Source organism: Ahaetulla prasina, chromosome 2 (assembly GCF_028640845.1).
Source record: "Ahaetulla prasina isolate Xishuangbanna chromosome 2, ASM2864084v1, whole genome shotgun sequence".
Lineage (NCBI taxonomy): Eukaryota > Metazoa > Chordata > Lepidosauria > Squamata > Colubridae > Ahaetulla > Ahaetulla prasina.
Genome location: NC_080540.1, coordinates 158,334,234 through 158,351,102, shown reverse-complemented (window position 1 = coordinate 158,351,102; position 16,869 = coordinate 158,334,234). Strand labels below are relative to the sequence as shown.

The window sequence follows — 16,869 nt, the reverse complement described above, 5'->3', positions numbered from 1 at the left end:
CATCCAAGCTGAAATTAAAATTTCCATACCAGTATTACGTTAACAATTCTGAATACAAAGCAATATTTTTTCAAAATTAGACCTTGAGTAGGTAGTTTAAAACAGCATCAACCAAAAAGACCAAAATCCAACCAAAGTTAAGCACTTTTAAAGGCTGTTGAATTCACTGACATGAAACATCCATGCTTAAACTACTCCCATTTATCATAATGCTTAAGTTTGGTTGTTCTTATGTTACACTGATTTATTTTAATTGGGATATTGCTGGCCTTAAGGCAAAGGGGGTCTTTATTAATTGCCCTGTCCAGTGCAATACATCAAGGTTGTGCACAACCCTGGTTTCCATGAAAAACATGATTCTGGGCAAACATGGATACACTCAGAGCATCAGTCAATCACATCTTTTCCTAGGGTTGTACATCAACTACAGAAGACTGCTCCACAGGTCCAGGAGCAGCAGCTTTGAGGGAGTTTGAGATGTTCCTGACAAATGGTGCACAATATATCCATGTTTCATCCAATCATGAATGCTCTTTGAAACCAGAGTTCGCCACACTCCAAGTAAGTAGCACTGAATAGACCAATTAATCATGAAGTTGTTTTTTCTGACTCCATATCGCACAACCTTATTATATGCCATTTTATGGAGACCATATTTAGGGATAGGTGCACATCCGTAATGTATGCTTCCTCTAAAAGAAATCCAATTAATTCAGTGAGGCCTACTCTCAGATAAACAAATACAGAATTATAAATGAAGGCTAAATCTTCATGAAGAGAAAATAATACATGGAGTTTGTGCAGAGATGGTCCATTTTTTGAAGTAAAATGATATGCATGAAACCAACCATTAAAAAAAAACCAAGACAACATCTAACTTGACTGCAGTTTATTGAAAAAGATCAGCTCCTAAGAAAATGGGAAAGAAAGCCTAAGGGATGAAGATAGGTGCAACATGATCCGCAAAACTGGCCCAAGATTGAATGTTTTCACAGTACAGTCCTTGATTCCTGATTTCCTAACCATGAATTGTTGCTTGCTCAGGATTCTGCAGGACCCTGTCTTTCTGCAAACCCAACTGTTGAGTGAAAATGCAATGGTGGTTTAAGAAAATTGGCATTTAACTTAGCAGTACAAGTTTGACCTGCCTAACATGAACCAAACATATACAGTGAAAACAAATGATCTCCTCAATGAAGCAGGGAACTATAGCAAGACTGAAGAGAACCATCGGTGGGAAGAAGATTCCAGGCAGTGAGGAAAGATCTCTTTCATGCACATCACTATTTGGCAGCCACCAACCAGGCCAAATATATACAGCATACTTAAGGACGCAAAACCCAGATTCATAGTTGATTCATCCCCCCCTTTCTTTCAAGAGTTTCTCTCTTGGATGTCCTAAAATGGAATTTGGTTACCATTTCATGACTGGTCATCAAAAACAATAGAAGTGAGATGGACGATGACCTCCTCTGCGGGAGCTGGCTGCAGGTTTCCTCTGGGAAGGAAATAGAGGCCAGATCTTGGGCTTTAGAAGACACTGTTTGTTCTTTTCTGGGTTGCCAGAATGGGGCTGAAAGAGTTGTATTAACACAAGCAGCTAAAAGATGTTCATTTCCTTTGGGGGTGACCGGGAGAGATACCTAATATCTTCCGCTAGATTTGGTGCAAGAGCTGGACGTGGTGGTTCTTCGGATGATAGTGCTGGAACCACTTCCTGAGCCGTGAGAGAATCCACCTCCTCCTCCACAGACAGAGCCGCCAGCCCCTCCACCACTTATCATGCCACCATAGCCTCCACTTCCGTAGCCACAGCTACCTCCGCCGATGCCACCGACACCACCACTTCCAATGCCACCGCCAATGCCGCCGCCAATGCCGCCGCCAAAGCCGCCGCCAATGCCGCCGCCAATGATGCCGCCACCGATGCCGCCGCCAATGCCACCACCGTAGCTACTACCCCGCACAGCTGTAAAGAAAACACAGATTTAGCACTCACATCTTCACAACTTTAAAAACTGTAAATATATTCGGGGGGAAGGCATAAACTACTTACAGACATGGACTTGAGATCCTGAGCCAGAGAGCCTGTTTAAAGCAAAAAAACCACAGGTGATTTTTAAATAAAATTCTCCTTTGCGAAATAGACAATTTCCCAATAGGTCAAGTGATATTTCCATATGATAGTCTACTATATATGAATCATAGAATTATGAGCTACAGCTTGAAACTGACAAGCACAAATCACCTAACCAATTTGTTGTTTGCAAGGTGGATCCCCCCACTCATGAATCTCCATGTCTTACCTGCAAACCAACCCACAAAGGGAACACCTTTGGAATCCAGGTAAGGTAGAGCATGAGACCTGGAGTACTCACATGGCATGAAGCACATCAATCTTTCCAAAGGCAAGTCAGAGCTCCAGACCAGGGGTGAAATCCAGCAGGCTCTGACAGGTTTTGGAGAACCGGTAGCAGAAATTTTGAGCAGTTCGGAGAACTGGCAAATACCACCCCTGGCTGACCCCAGAGTGGGGTGGGAATGGAGATTTTGCAACATCCTTCCCCCAGGAGTGGGGAGGGAATGGAGATTTCGCAATATCTTTCCCCTGGAGTAGGGTGGGAATGGAGATTTTGCAGTATCCTTCCCTTGCCACACCCACCAAGCCATGCCACGCCCACCAAACCATGCCCAGAGAACTGGTAGTAAAAAAAATTTGGGTTTCACCACTGCTCCAGACCAAATCAAACCTCTTTCCCCAAATTAGGGTGTTAAATATTGACAAAACAATCTCCAACTATTCAGATATTTAAATAGACATCATTTATATCTATTGGTAGATTTTTAGCAGATTTAGCTTGTGGACACTTGGCCCATTTAAAACCAGTCCCACTCCTTAAAGGGATCACCAGACAAACCTGCTCTCTTCTCCTTCCAGCAGTTTCCTGTACATGGCAATTTCGATGTCCAGAGCAAGCTTGATGTTCAGCAGTTCTTGGTACTCTTTCAGGAGGCGAGCCAGTTCTTCCTTGTCTTTCGCCAAGGCAACTTCCAAGTCGTGCAGTTTTTGCTTAGCATCTTGGAGAGCCAGTTCACCACGTTCCTCAGCTTCAGCAATGTCAGACTGCAATTTAGCATACTGCAAGGCAACAGAGGTAACAAACAGCTCTAGTTGCCACCGTGAACATCTTTTTAACTCCTTTTGATGAAGCATTTATCATGCTGTGGTTTTATTTCATTTGGGAAGTTTTCCAGGGGCTTCCACCAATAGTTCTGAGTTTTTCTCTCCCCACTAAATAAATGCATCAATATAAACCCACCGTAAATAATGGGATACTTCTGCACTATCACTTGCGTGGTAGCGCTTGGGAGCTAGAGATGTCCAGATCAGAAAAATAATTAATCCATGTTAGTGTTCTGAGTTCACTGTTTTGCTTTGTTTAAAAAAAGAACTGTTAAAACTCAGCCTTTTTTTAGCTATCTAAATACAAGTATATTTTAACATAATTACCTCTAATTCTGTTTTAACATAAATGATCTCAAGATAATATCAATCTCTAGTATTAATTTCCATGATGTCATTCTTTGTTAACTTACATTTCATCAGTGTAGGCTTTTAAAATATAAGTTCCCCAGTGTAAGCTATTTTTCTTTAGGCAGCTTATTTTAGAAATATACTTTCTATACAATATATCTTTCCCTTTTTTTTTTTCAAGTGGACTTTGGATCTAAGAAATGCTTCTGTTCATATTGTATGTTACAATGGAGTCTGCCTTGGTGGCAGAATGCCCAGTATGGAAACACTGTTAAGACCTCAAATCAAACTATTTCCTTGGTCCTGGGAATTTGATGGTTCATTGTAGGTGCTTGGCAACAGTAAAAGAGCCCAGCACTCTGTCTGAATATTACAGTCTTTTTTATTCTCATGTTCCAGCTGTCAGCCCAAATGATCAATCCAATTTTTAAAAATGTATTATTACTTTTTATTTATTTCAATGTATAAGCTGCCAACTCTAATGGATTCTGAATTTCTGTCCAGGCAAGCCCTAAATGTAAGATCCTCTGACACAATTTTTTTTGCTATTCTTTTCTGAAGCACCATCGACATATAATGGAGTTAGAGAGCTAAATCATTTTACACTCCACTTTTTTTTTTCAATTATCATTCCTTTAAAACATGGAACCCTGGTACTATGATTCCTTCTGCTTTTCAATTTGGAGATTGTGAACGAGGATGTTTTCTTTCCCTTATTTCTCCAAGTAGGATGTCGATTTCCTTATACCACCTCTGAGTTGGTGGGGGAGTTGTAAAACACTTTCTTATATCAGTGCCAGATCAAGCACCTCTTCAAAAGGGTTTTTCCAGCCATACTATGGTAGACCAATGTAGTAATTTTCTGCAAATGGACTTATATCTGGGCACAGCTGAAATGTGAACTCTTCTTACTTCTCTTAACAATCTCCTAATGCACTTCAGCAATCTATAGGCATCAGCATGGAAAAGGCATGTCTTAGAAGCTTCTTTAAGCGTCTTGTTGCAAGTCTTAACATGTCTGAATAATCTCAGTTGTCCAGGTCATGATTGTCCCAAATCATTGTCCCAAATCATGACCTGAGCCTCTGTGGCTCAGACTGCTAATGCAGTCTGTTATTAACAGCAGCTGCCTGCAATTATTGCAGGTTCTAGTCCCACTAGGCCCAAGGTTGACTCAGCCTTCCATCCTTTATAAGGTAGGTAAAATGAGGACCCAGATTGTTGGGGGCAATAAGTTGACTTTGTATATAAATATACAAATAGGATGAAGACTATTGCTAACATAGTGTAAGCCGCCCTGAGTCTTCGGAGAAGGGCGGGATATAAATGCAAATAAAAAAAATATATGCTTTTTTTCCCCAAAAGAACCTGGACTTTCTTTGTTTTTCCTTGAAGAGGAAGAGGAGACACGTCTTGTTGAGTCCATTTGGGATGAGTTTGACCCTGTGGCTCCCGAGGACGTGGACAGGTTGTTGGGGAGACTTCACGCCACTACATGTTTACTGGACCCGTGTCCTTCCTGGTTGGTACTGGCCACTCAGGAGGTGACACGAGGCTGGCTCCAGGAGATTATCAACGCTTCTTTGTGGGAAGGGGTTTTCCCTGCCGCCTTGAAAGAGGCGGTGGTGAGACCCCTCCTCAAGAAGCCCTCCCTGGACCCAGCTATTTTGGGTAATTATCGTCCAGTCTCCAACCTTCGCTTTGTTGCGAAGGTTGTAGAGAGTGCTGTGGCGCGACAGCTACCCCAATACCTGGATGAAGCCGTCTATCTAGACCTGTTCCAGTCCGGCTTCCGACCCGGGTACAGCACGGAGACAGCTTTGGTCGCATTGGTGGATGATCTCTGGAGGGCCAGGGACAGGGGTTATTCCTCTGCCCTGGTCCTATTAGATCTCTCAGCGGCTTTTGATACCATCGACCATGGTATCCTGCTGCGCCGGTTGGGGGGATTGGGAGTGGGAGGCACCGTGTATCGGTGGTTCTCCTCCTATCTCTCTGACCGGTCGCAGACGGTGTTGACAGGGGGGCAGAGGTCGACCGCGAGGGACCTCACTTGTGGGGTGCCGCAGGGGTCGATTCTCTTGCCCCTTCTGTTCAACATCTATATGAAGCCGTTGGGGGAGATCATCAGTGGCTTTGGGATGAGATACCAGCTGTACGCTGACGACACCCAGCTGTACTTCTCCACCCCAGGCCACCCCAATGAAGCTGTTGAAGTGCTGTCCCGGTGTGTGGAAGCCGTACGGGTCTGGATGGGGAGAAACAGCCCCAAGCTTAATCCCCCCAAGACGGAGTGGCTGTGGATGCCGGCACCCCGATTCAGTCAGCTGCAGCCGCGGCTGACTGTTGGAGGCGAGTTATTGGCCCCAAAGGATAGGGTGCGCAACTTAGGTGTCCTCCTGGATGAACGGCTGTCGTTTGAAGATCATTTGACGGCCGTCTCCAGGGGGCCTTCCACCAGGTTCGCCTGGTTCGCAGTTGCGCCTTCCTTGATCGGGATGCCTTGTGCACGGTCACTCATGCGCTGCTACCTCTCACTTGGATTATTGTAATGCTCTCTACATGGGGCTCCCCTTGAAGTGCACTCGGAGGCTTCAGTTAGTCCAGAATGCAGCTGCGCGGGTGATAGAGGGAGCTCCGCGTAGCTCCCATATAACACCGCTCCTGCGCAGACTGCACTGGCTACCTGTGGCCTTTCGAGTGCACTTTAAGGTTTTGGTTACTACCTTTAAAGCGCTCCATGGCTTAGGGCCTGGGTACTTACGGGACCGCCTGCTGTTACCACATGCCTCCCACCGAGCCGTACGCTCTCACAGAGAGGGACTTCTCAGGGTGCCGTCCGCCAAGCAATGTCGGCTGGCGGCCCCCAGGGGAAGGTCCTTCTCTGTGGGGGCTCCCACACTCTGGAACGAACTTCCCCCGGGTTTACGCCAAATACCTGACCTTCGGACATTCCGTCGCGAACTGAAGACATATCTTTTTATTCGCGCAGGGCTGGCTTAAATTGATTTTACCAAATTTTTAAATTCTTAGTAATTAATTTTAAATGGGGTTTTTAGCTTATTATATATTTTATTTCTCAGGCCAATTTTTAAAATAAGTTTTTTAACTGCATTTTAAATTTGTATATTGTACCGTCTGTTTTATTCTTGCCTGTACACCGCCCTGAGTCCTTCGGGAGAAGGGCGGTATAGAAATTAAATAAATAAATAAATAAAATAAATAAAGACATTTCACTTCTCATCCAAGAAGCTTCTTCAGTTCTTCAGAACTGAAGAAGCTTCTTGGATGACAAGCAAAACATCTTCAAGGAAAACAAAGTAAGTCCAAGTTCCTCTTGAAAAAAATTATCTTTGGGATAAGGCTTGACTTATTGCTCCCTTCCCAGTCCCAAAGAGTGTCTATGGACCTTGACTGAGGCTGGGGGACAAGCCTCATAAACAAAGACGATTCTGTGTTGACAATCTATGACGAGATTCTTTACCTACATGGTGCATAAAATATTTGTAGCAGAACAGATTATTTTCAGCTAGATGCATCAACACTTGAACTTCCCACTTGCAACATGTTCTCCCATGAACCACTGAAGAGCAGATTAAAATTATTTAGAGGCTAAGAACAAGGAACCATTGGCTCATCCAGTTCAGAATTGCTGACAATGACAATTAGCAGATCTTTAAGATTTGAAGATTTATGAAGATTCTCCAGCCCTGCCTGAAGACTCCTAAGATATTATTCCTGCCAAACCAGTCTTCTACCATGAACTATAGCCCTTTCTTGGTACACAGCCTTTCCTTTTCAACCACTGGTTCCGTGCAGAAAAGATTCTATCCCCAAACCAGTGTAATTCACATTGCAACACCCATTCCATTTTGCTACCCAAGCCAACAATGTCACACCTGGACTTACATAAAGATAATGCAATTCATCTTGTGAATATTGAAGAAAGCTCAGCTACGATGATGCAACAAGATATGTGGTGCTGTTGTTCAGCTCTTACCACGTTGAAAGATGGGAGAAGTGATTTAAAAGGAGTTTGGCAAGTTTCAAGGAAATGTGTTACCTTACTGAGTCAGAACGTTATCTGCCTGAGAAACAGAAATGCTTCAAGATCTTAAATCAAATGATAAAAAAAAACAGGCACTTAAAATGAATAATTTAAAAAATAAGCACCTCGTGTCCTAGAATAAGATTTTACACTAAGAGATTCTTTCCCTTTGTAGAGGTGAATTCAACACTCATATAGTGACCTGGATCTCCCAGGGAGATTGAATTGTAATCCTTCCCTAAACACTCCATACCTGTTTCTTGACATGCTCCATTTCTGAACGCAGTCTCTGGATGTTCCTAGTCAACTCTTGAATCTCCTGCCTGGTGTTGCGCAGACTGTCACCATGCCGTCCCGCTGTGTGCTGCAGAGCTTCAAACTGTTGGGCAGAAAAAGTGTAATTATACATTTTGCTGCATCAGCCCAGTGGATGACAATGGAAACAGAATAGCTCAGGGATGGCAAAGGATGGCCAAACAAACATTCCTAAATTACAATTTCCAGCAGGCCCAGCCAGCATAGTTAATGGTAAAGGATGCTTGAAGCTGTACTTCAGCCACCTCCAAAAATCCATGGCTTTCATACTTTATATTGATTTGACATCAGTTTGATTATCATGATTCCCAGAAAGGGCTTTGTAAAGCGTTGGGAGTACTGAGTCCATACTTAAGAACTTAGGGCCAAAATGCAGAAGTGCTAAATCATTTCACAGGGGCCTCTGTGGCTCAGACTGGTAAGACAGTCTGTTATTAACAGCAGCTGCTTGCGATTACTGCAGGTTCAAGCCCCACCAGGCCCAAGGTTGACTCAGCCTTCCATCCTTTATAAGGTAGGTAAAATGAGGACCCAGATTGTTGGGAGCAATAAAAAAGTTGACTTTGTATATAATATACAAATGGATGAAGACTATTGCTTGACACAGTGTAAGCCGCCCTGAGTCTTCGGAGAAGGGCGGGATATAAATGCAAATAAAAAAAAAATTTCAAGTGACATTGTAATTGGCCGAATCTGGGCTGGTTGAAGAGTCAATACAAATGATGGATAATGTAGGACCATTTTGCCTCAGATAACTGCTTTTTGGCACATTGTTCAGAAAATGAAAAGGCTTAAAAAACCTAAAAACACTCACCTAAACACAACTCATTATTCATGTTCATTTCTAGCCTGTGTCAGCACTGAGATTGGGCATCTTTAGGACTGACTGGTTGCTCCTTGGCCAGATTTTTAGGCCTCATCACTCCCGGCCTTCCTCAGTCTGGCCTTTTCCAGATAAGGAAGGACTGCATTTCCCTAGTTGCAAGGTAAGTATTCTACAACTTTGGAAAATGCCAGACAGGGGAAAGCTGATCTGTCCTGAGAATATCAATCATGGTGTTTGCTGCCAAAATGCTTTCTTCAGAGACTTATCGATAATGCACTTTGGTGAGGGGATTACAAATTCAGATTTAGAAGTCTGCAGAAAAACTAAAGTCCAATTTGCATGGACCGCATGGAGAAAGAGAACAACTGTTTAAATAGTAGTCTCAGCAAATGAGTAGAAGCAGAAAATCCCTACTGCAATGTTCTGTGATTCTGTGGTTTGAATCCTCAGGAGTTCTTGCTTCCTGGAAAAGCATAGGATAAATTAGGGGATTTTATTTCCTTGTCTCAGTGCGATTGCTTACCTGGGAATGATACCAAGCCTCAGCCTCAGCTCGGCTACTGCGAGCAATCTCTTCATACTGGCTCCTTACTTCATCAATAATACCTTCCAAATTCAAGTGGGTATTATTATCCATGCTCACTACTACTGAGGTATCTTGGCCTCCAATCTGGTACTGAGAGAATTCCTATAAAGAATCGAAAAAGCATGAGTTAGGCTGGCAATCTGACTCACTTTTCCCCTATTTCACTACGCGTGAATTATTATTTTTACTCCCCATACCGGGCATGATTTTTTTTTAATTCATAATTTTATTTAGAACCCCCTTCTGGTGTTTCTTCTACAAAAGCTTATTTCATTCTGTAACACAAAAAGCTTTGGCCAAATCTGGGCCTTTCCCTGTATAATTTAAAAAAACAACAACACTTTTTTGATTACAGATTTTTCAGATCTGAGTTGTTTAAATCGCAAATGAGAGTTTTTCAAAATAAAAGGAAGTAAGGTTTTTAAACAAACAGAATCCAGGACAGAATTAGGATTTTCAGTTTAAAATGAATGCCTAAACTTCAGGACGATAAAGACCAATGTGGTAAAGCAGTAAAAAAAAAACAGGCACTTAAAATGAATGATTTAAAAAATAAGCACCTCGTGTCCTAGAATAAGATTTTACACTAAGAGATTCTTTCCCTTTGTAGAGGTGAATTCAACACTCATATAGTGACCTGGATCTCCCAGGGAGATTGAATTGTAATCCTTCCCTAAATACTCCATACCTGTTTCTTGACATGCTCCATTTCTGAACGCAGTCTCTGGATGTTCCTAGTCAACTCTTGAATCTCCTGCCTGGTGTTGCGCAGACTGTCACCATGCCGTCCCGCTGTGTGCTGCAGAGCTTCAAACTGTTGGGCAGAAAAAGTGTAATTATACATTTTGCTGCATCAGCCCAGTGGATGACAATGGAAACAGAATAGCTCAGGGATGGCAAAGGATGGCCAAACAAACATTCCTAAATTACAATTTCCAGCAGGCCCAGCCAGCATAGTTAATGGTAAAGGATGCTTGAAGCTGTACTTCAGCCACCTCCAAAAATCCATGGCTTTCACACTTTATATTGATTTGACATCAGTTTGATTATCATGATTCCCAGAAAGGGCTTTGTAAAGCGTTGGGAGTACTGAGTCCAAACTTAAGAACTTAGGGCCAAGATGCAGAAGTGCTAAATCATTTCACAGGGGCCTCTGTGGCTCAGACTGGTAAGACAGTCTGTTATTAACAGCAGCTGCTTGCAGTTACTGCAGGTTCAAGCCCCACCAGGCCCAAGGTTGACTCAGCCTTCCATCCTTTATAAGGTAGGTAAAATGAGGACCCAGATTGTTGGGAGCAATAAAAAAGTTGACTTTGTATATAATATACAAATGGATGAAGACTATTGCTTGACACAGTGTAAGCCTCCCTGAGTCTTCAGAGAAGGGCGGGATATAAATGCAAATAAAAAAAAATAATTAAGTCACATTGTAATTGGCCGAATCTGGGCTGGTTGAAGAGTCAATACAAATGATGGATAATGTAGGACCATTTTGCCTCAGATAACTGCTTTTTGTCGCATTGTTCAGAAAATGAAAAGGCTTAAAAAACCTAAAAAGATTGATTAAAATAAGGTCCCCACAACTCACTATTCATGTTCATTTCTAGCCTGTGTCAGCACTGAGATTGGGCATCTTTAGGACTGACTGGTTGCTCCTTGGCCAGATTTTTAGGCCTCATCACTCCCGCCCTTCCTCAGTCTGGCCTTTTCCAGATAAGGAAGGACTGCATTTCCCTAGTTGCAAGATAAGTATTCTACAACTTTGGAAAATGCCAGACAGGGGAAAGCTGATCTGTCCTGAGAATATCAATCATGGTGTTTGCTGCCAAAATGCTTTCTTCAGAGACTTATCGATAATGCACTTTGGTGAGGGGATTACAAATTCAGATTTAGAAGTCTGCAGAAAAACTAAAGTCCAATTTGCATGGACCGCATGGAGAAAGAGAACAACTGTTTAAATAGTAGTCTCAGCAAATGAGTAGAAGCTGAAAATCCCTACTGCAATGTTCTGTGATTCTGTGGTTTGAATCCTCAGGAGTTCTTGCTTCCTGGAAAAGCATAGGATAAATTAGGGGATTTTATTTCCTTGTCTCAGTGCGATTGCTTACCTGGGAATGATACCAAGCCTCAGCCTCAGCTCGGCTACTGCGAGCAATCTCTTCATACTGGCTCCTTACTTCATCAATAATACCTTCCAAATTCAAGTGGGTATTATTATCCATGCTCACTACTACTGAGGTATCTTGGCCTCCAATCTGGTACTGAGAGAATTCCTATAAAGAATCGAAAAAGCATGAGTTAGGCTGGCAATCTGACTCACTTTTCCCCTATTTCACTACGCGTGAATTATTATTTTTACTCCCCATACCGGGCATGATTTTTTTTTAATTCATAATTTTATTTAGAACCCCCTTCTGGTGTTTCTTCTACAAAAGCTTATTTCATTCTGTAACACAAAAAGCTTTGGCCAAATCTGGGCCTTTCCCTGTATAATTTAAAAAAAAACAAACACTTTTTTGATTACAGATTTTTCAGATCTGAGTTGTTTAAATCGCAAATGACAGTTTTTCAAAATAAAAGGAAGTAAGGTTTTTAAACAAACGGAATCCAGGACAGAATTAGGATTTTCAGTTTAAAATAAATGCCTAAACTTCAGGACGATAAAGACTAATGTGGTAAAGCAGTAAAAAAAAACACCATGACTGGCAGACGTAATGAGGATTTCAGTAAGCAAAGGTGAAGATAATCACCTCATGACTATCTAGTTTTGATCTTCTGTCCATTTATCTAATGCTTCATCTCCTTCCTTTTAAGCTGTGGGCCTGTATGGTGCTTGTTTATATCACACACTGATCCCTAACAAGGTTAGAGATAGCATGACATTCAAACTCCCTACAGGCTCAGAATGAGAGTTAAGAGGAAGGCTATTGAACCCTGTTTACTGACCTCACTATGGCCCTGTGTGCATTCAAACTCAGGAAGGATAGCTAAAGAGGGGTTAACTGAACTTTGTGGCATCTGGATTTGTTTTTATGTAGCAATAATGATGTATAAAAGGATTATTTAAAGTACAGGTAGTCCACAACTTATGACCACAATTGAGTCCAAAGATTCTGTTGCTAAAGGAGACAGTTAAATGAGTTTTGCCCCACTTTGTGACCTTTCTTGCCACAGTTATTAAGTGAATCATTGCAGCTGTTAAGTTAGTAACACGGTTGTTAAGTGAATCTGCTTCCCCATTGATTTTGCTTGTCAGAAGGTTGCAAAAGGTGATCACATGATGTCAGCATACTGCATCCATCACAAATATGCGTCAGTTGCCAAGCGTCTGAATTTTGATCATGTGACCATGGAGAGGCTGCAACAGTTGTGTGGGAAATGATCATAAATCACTTTTTTCAGTGCTCTTGTTTAACTTTGATCATCACTAAAGGAACTGTTGTAAGTCGACTACCCATAAAAGAGAGCTGGAAGAAGAAATGGTTTTCCTCCATCCTGTGTCTAGGATCTCCAGTCACCTTTGTTTTTAGATGGGTGAAAAAGGAAGAGCAAGTCAGCCATCTCGCCATTCTAAGAACATTTGCTGTTATAATGTGAAGGTTTTTTGCATTTGTAACCAAAATCGCTGAAGGGTGTATCCTGTGAACATGCCCTTTATGAAATAAGATTCTTTCTTGGGAGAAGAGACTCATGGTATACAGAAAGACAAATCTGAATTTACCCTCTTCTTTCTAACCAGTGGAACTGAACCATTCCTTACCACTTCAAAGATTTTTCTCAGGAAGGTAATCTGCTCAGCTAAAGCACCAACTCTTGCTTCCAAGTTACTCTTGGTCAAATAGGAACAATCCACATCCTACCAAAGGATTGAGAAGAATGTCAGTGTAAATCTTCAACAAGTCTCATCGCCAGTTGGATCATACCTGAACTCTTTTTAGCAAGTCTACACAAAGAGCCTTGTATGTTCCTGTTAGGTTGTTTAATTTTAAGTCTTCAGCTCTTTTTGAAAGACCTCATCAGTAACATGTGAAGAAACAATACACTAGAAAATATATATAAGCAGGACAAAATTGCTGTTTCTGTTCTTCATTGAGCAATAGCAAACAGCAAACCTTTTCAGATCAAATCAGGTATTAGCAAGCTTCAACACATGAAACCTTTCATTTTATATAAAAGTAATAGGTTCCATGCAAAGCTTAGTTGAACCGGACAAACATATTTTTTCATCTTTTTGACTAGTGTAAACCTTAATCTAAAAGGATCCATTGTGAATTACAGGGAGAACATGTTTATTCTTCCAACGTATCAGGAGCTATTAAATTTATAAATAGGTGCATAATACTTTTTAATGGTTAAGGAGAAAGGATAATAAATTTTAATTTCAATGTCAAATTATTACTTTTAGCCAACTCTGAGGACCAAAATTAGTTATTCAACATGTCTAATTTTCTGTGCAGCTTGCTAATAACAAAAGCCATATAAAGATTAGGAAAATGTGAGATGATAGAGGATAGAGATTAGATAGATAGATAGATGAAAGAGAGAGAGGGAGAGCGAGAGAGAGAGAAAGAATTACTAAATATATACCATACGCTTTGTGAGAGGAAATCAATTGCAAAACCTACATATTTTTCAGGGCAATCTTGCTAGTGAATATGCATACTATTCTAAACAAGAGCATCAAAATATTATGCATTCACATTTTTGTATAAACGTGATAGAAAAAAATCAATTAATCTTGACAAATGCAACTTGACAAACAAAAAAATCTAGAGATTTGCTCCTTTCTATTCATGGTTTTGTGTCATTTCAAAATACTTTTAATACATTAGGCTCCCTGAAGATGGAAAACAATTGTATTAAGGAGATTCATAATTTGATACCATGCTACTTTTCCATATGCAACGAGATTCAAATATGGAATGTAATCCTATAACTGCATCATGTAGCATTTTTGGCAAAAGCATCAAGAGCAACAAAAAGATAGGCCTACATTGGAAGGACATGCAAATTGTTAGCCCTGATTACTTAGTTCTTAAAAGTTGGAGAAATCTTAAAGAACAATTCAATTCTGCCCTTAGATTACGCCTTCCATATTTGTAGCAAACTGCCAGATGTTTCTCTCTCACCTTTTTCAGCACAACAAAATCATTCTCAGCCGTAGTGCGCCTGTTGATCTCCTCTTCATACCTAGAAGAAAAAGCAAGGTGAGTTTATTGATTTCTTGACCAGGACTTTGATTGCAATCACACATAGACTACAGAAGCCAAGCTAAATACTAAATACAAGAAGTCAAGATAAATACAAAGCTATCATAATAAACACAATGAATAGAATGTGAACAAATTCATCAAAGAAGCATTAAGGAATTAATTTTCCCACCTTATTCATGGAATTTCCTACGCTGATTGTAATGTTATCCCCCAACCTTATATCTATAACATTGGACTGCAATATTTATGTTCTCCAGGGCTTGGAGCAGCACATCCGAAGAGCATTCTTTGTGGAAAAGTTTCTCAAGAATTGTGATCTGCTGCTCATCTAGGGGACAAACTATCACCCGACTGCAAGTGCCAATAGCTGAAAGGGACACAGTGGTCTGTTGTTTCTGAGGTTCTCACTTGTTCTTGTAGTCTTCCACATAATGCTGCATACTTAGGAGCTCTGTTGACAGCTGTGCCTTCTGGCTGCGGATATTTTCAATCTGATTCCTCAAGCTATTCAAGAACTGCTGGAACTGGCCATCCAGATTCATAACTGGGCCAATGCCTTGTGATTGCTGTTGGAGGATTTGCCATTTGGTTTGCAATACCTTGTTTTGTTGCTCCAGAAAGCGAACCTATAAAAGAAATTACTTGAGGGAGTTGCCATCACAATACATTGGGATAACTGTAGGAAAGATTAACAGCAACATTGGACCTTTCCAGCTAAATGAATCTTAACTTGAGAGACAGGAACAAATTCACTATGTTCCCTTTTCTATTTCACTTTTCTTTTCTTTGTAAAATTGAAACTCTGATCATCTGGGAATGAGATGAAGAGCTAAAGGACACAAGCATTTTGAGAACTTCACAAATCTCATTGGACTTCCTTCAGCTGCCAGTAGAAATCAATGAAGGGCTTGTTCTAAATCCTTCAAACTCCATTCTGGCCCAGGCACTCTACAAGAGCCTATGTGGTTACTTGTGCTGAGCAAGAATATTCCAAACAGACTCATCCAAGGAATGCAAATGCTGCCTCTTTTTTAATAGACTACAAATGATGGACACAAATGTTTTGAGTAACAAGGCATCATTGTTTGAAAAGCTTACGATAGTTTTCAGGCTTGCCATTTGCACTGAGCCATTTTTAATCTTTGGCGTCTCCAGTTACAGCTTAGGTTTGGAGGGTTTGGAGGCCAACAACTGATTGAGCCATTACAAAATATCTTTTTAAAAAAGTTGTATGAAAACATTCAAGCATATATAAGACAATCAATTACATTTTGTCTTAAAAATTCCACACATACTAGTTTTTAGAAGTCGCAACCCTTTCTATTATCCTGAAATCATTTTGAAAATCCACCTAATAATGAACACCCTAATCACTTTTTCTAGTTTTCTACTACTTCCCGGACATTTCCTTCTATTCAATGCATCCATTTCCAAGAGTCCAACAAACAGAAGCATTTTAAATAGTCACTAGGAGTCTTTGGAGGTCTCATGATATCAAAGTTTCTTTGAATATTCGATATAATTTCCAAATAAAGGGGGTCAGTATGTGAATTCACATCAGGAACTTTAGATGTTACTAGATTGTTAAACACAAATTGCATCAGGTTTTACCAGCTGACATGCATTCCATGACACCAATCAAAAATGTAGCACTTTCTGTTCTGTTAACCTACCTTGTCAATGAAGGAAGCAAACTGGTTGTTGAGGACTTTGATCTGCTCTTTCTCTTGATTTTTTATGTGCTGTATTTGGGGGTCAATTTCTACCCGGACTGGTTGCAGAAGACTTGGATCCACTTGGACGCTGCCAATACCTCCAGCTCCAGGGCCGCCAAGTCTACCACCTAACCCACCCCCTATTCCTCCGTAACTACCCCCTATTCCTCCATAGCCACCCCCTATTCCTCCATAGCCACCCCCTATTCCATAGCCTCCTCCTATTCCACCATAGCCACCACCTATTCCTCCATAGCCACCACCATATCCCCCGCAGATGCCCCCTCCATAGCCAGATCCATAGGAAATCCTTGTAACTCCACCATAGTTATGGAGACTCCTGCTACCATATTGGCCTCTCATACCGCCACTATATCCTCTGCATGAAGAATAGCTACGCCTGATTCCACCTCCAGTGCCGCCACCAAAAGCAGAGCATGAACTGTAGCCCCTTCTGCTCCCCTTGGAGCCTTGGCAGATGGTCTGGAAAGACATTGCTGTGTTCAGGTCAAAGGAGCAACAGAGAGAATGAAGATGCCTAGTAGCAGCTGGGGCAAAGTTTAAAGTAAAGGAGTAGCTGGAGAGTGCTGTTCCCAAAGAAAGCCAAATTCCTCTGGATACAGAGCTGGGA

At 41.3% G+C, this 16,869-nt stretch overlaps 1 protein-coding gene across 1 annotated transcript; it reads right to left on the bottom strand.

Annotated features, from left to right (window-relative positions):
* Window positions 1-874: 874 nt before the first annotated feature.
* LOC131192199 (keratin, type II cytoskeletal 5-like) lies at window positions 875-16,869 on the bottom strand. The gene is made up of 9 exons (XM_058171126.1): window positions 16,197-16,869; window positions 14,932-15,149; window positions 14,440-14,500; window positions 13,071-13,166; window positions 11,419-11,583; window positions 9,999-10,124; window positions 2,919-3,139; window positions 2,057-2,088; window positions 875-1,969 (listed from the first exon to the last, which is right to left on the bottom strand). Exons 1-9 carry the CDS (start codon window positions 16,731-16,733, stop codon window positions 1,644-1,646), a joined length of 1,782 nt encoding a protein of 593 aa, XP_058027109.1. The 5' UTR covers window positions 16,734-16,869; the 3' UTR covers window positions 875-1,643.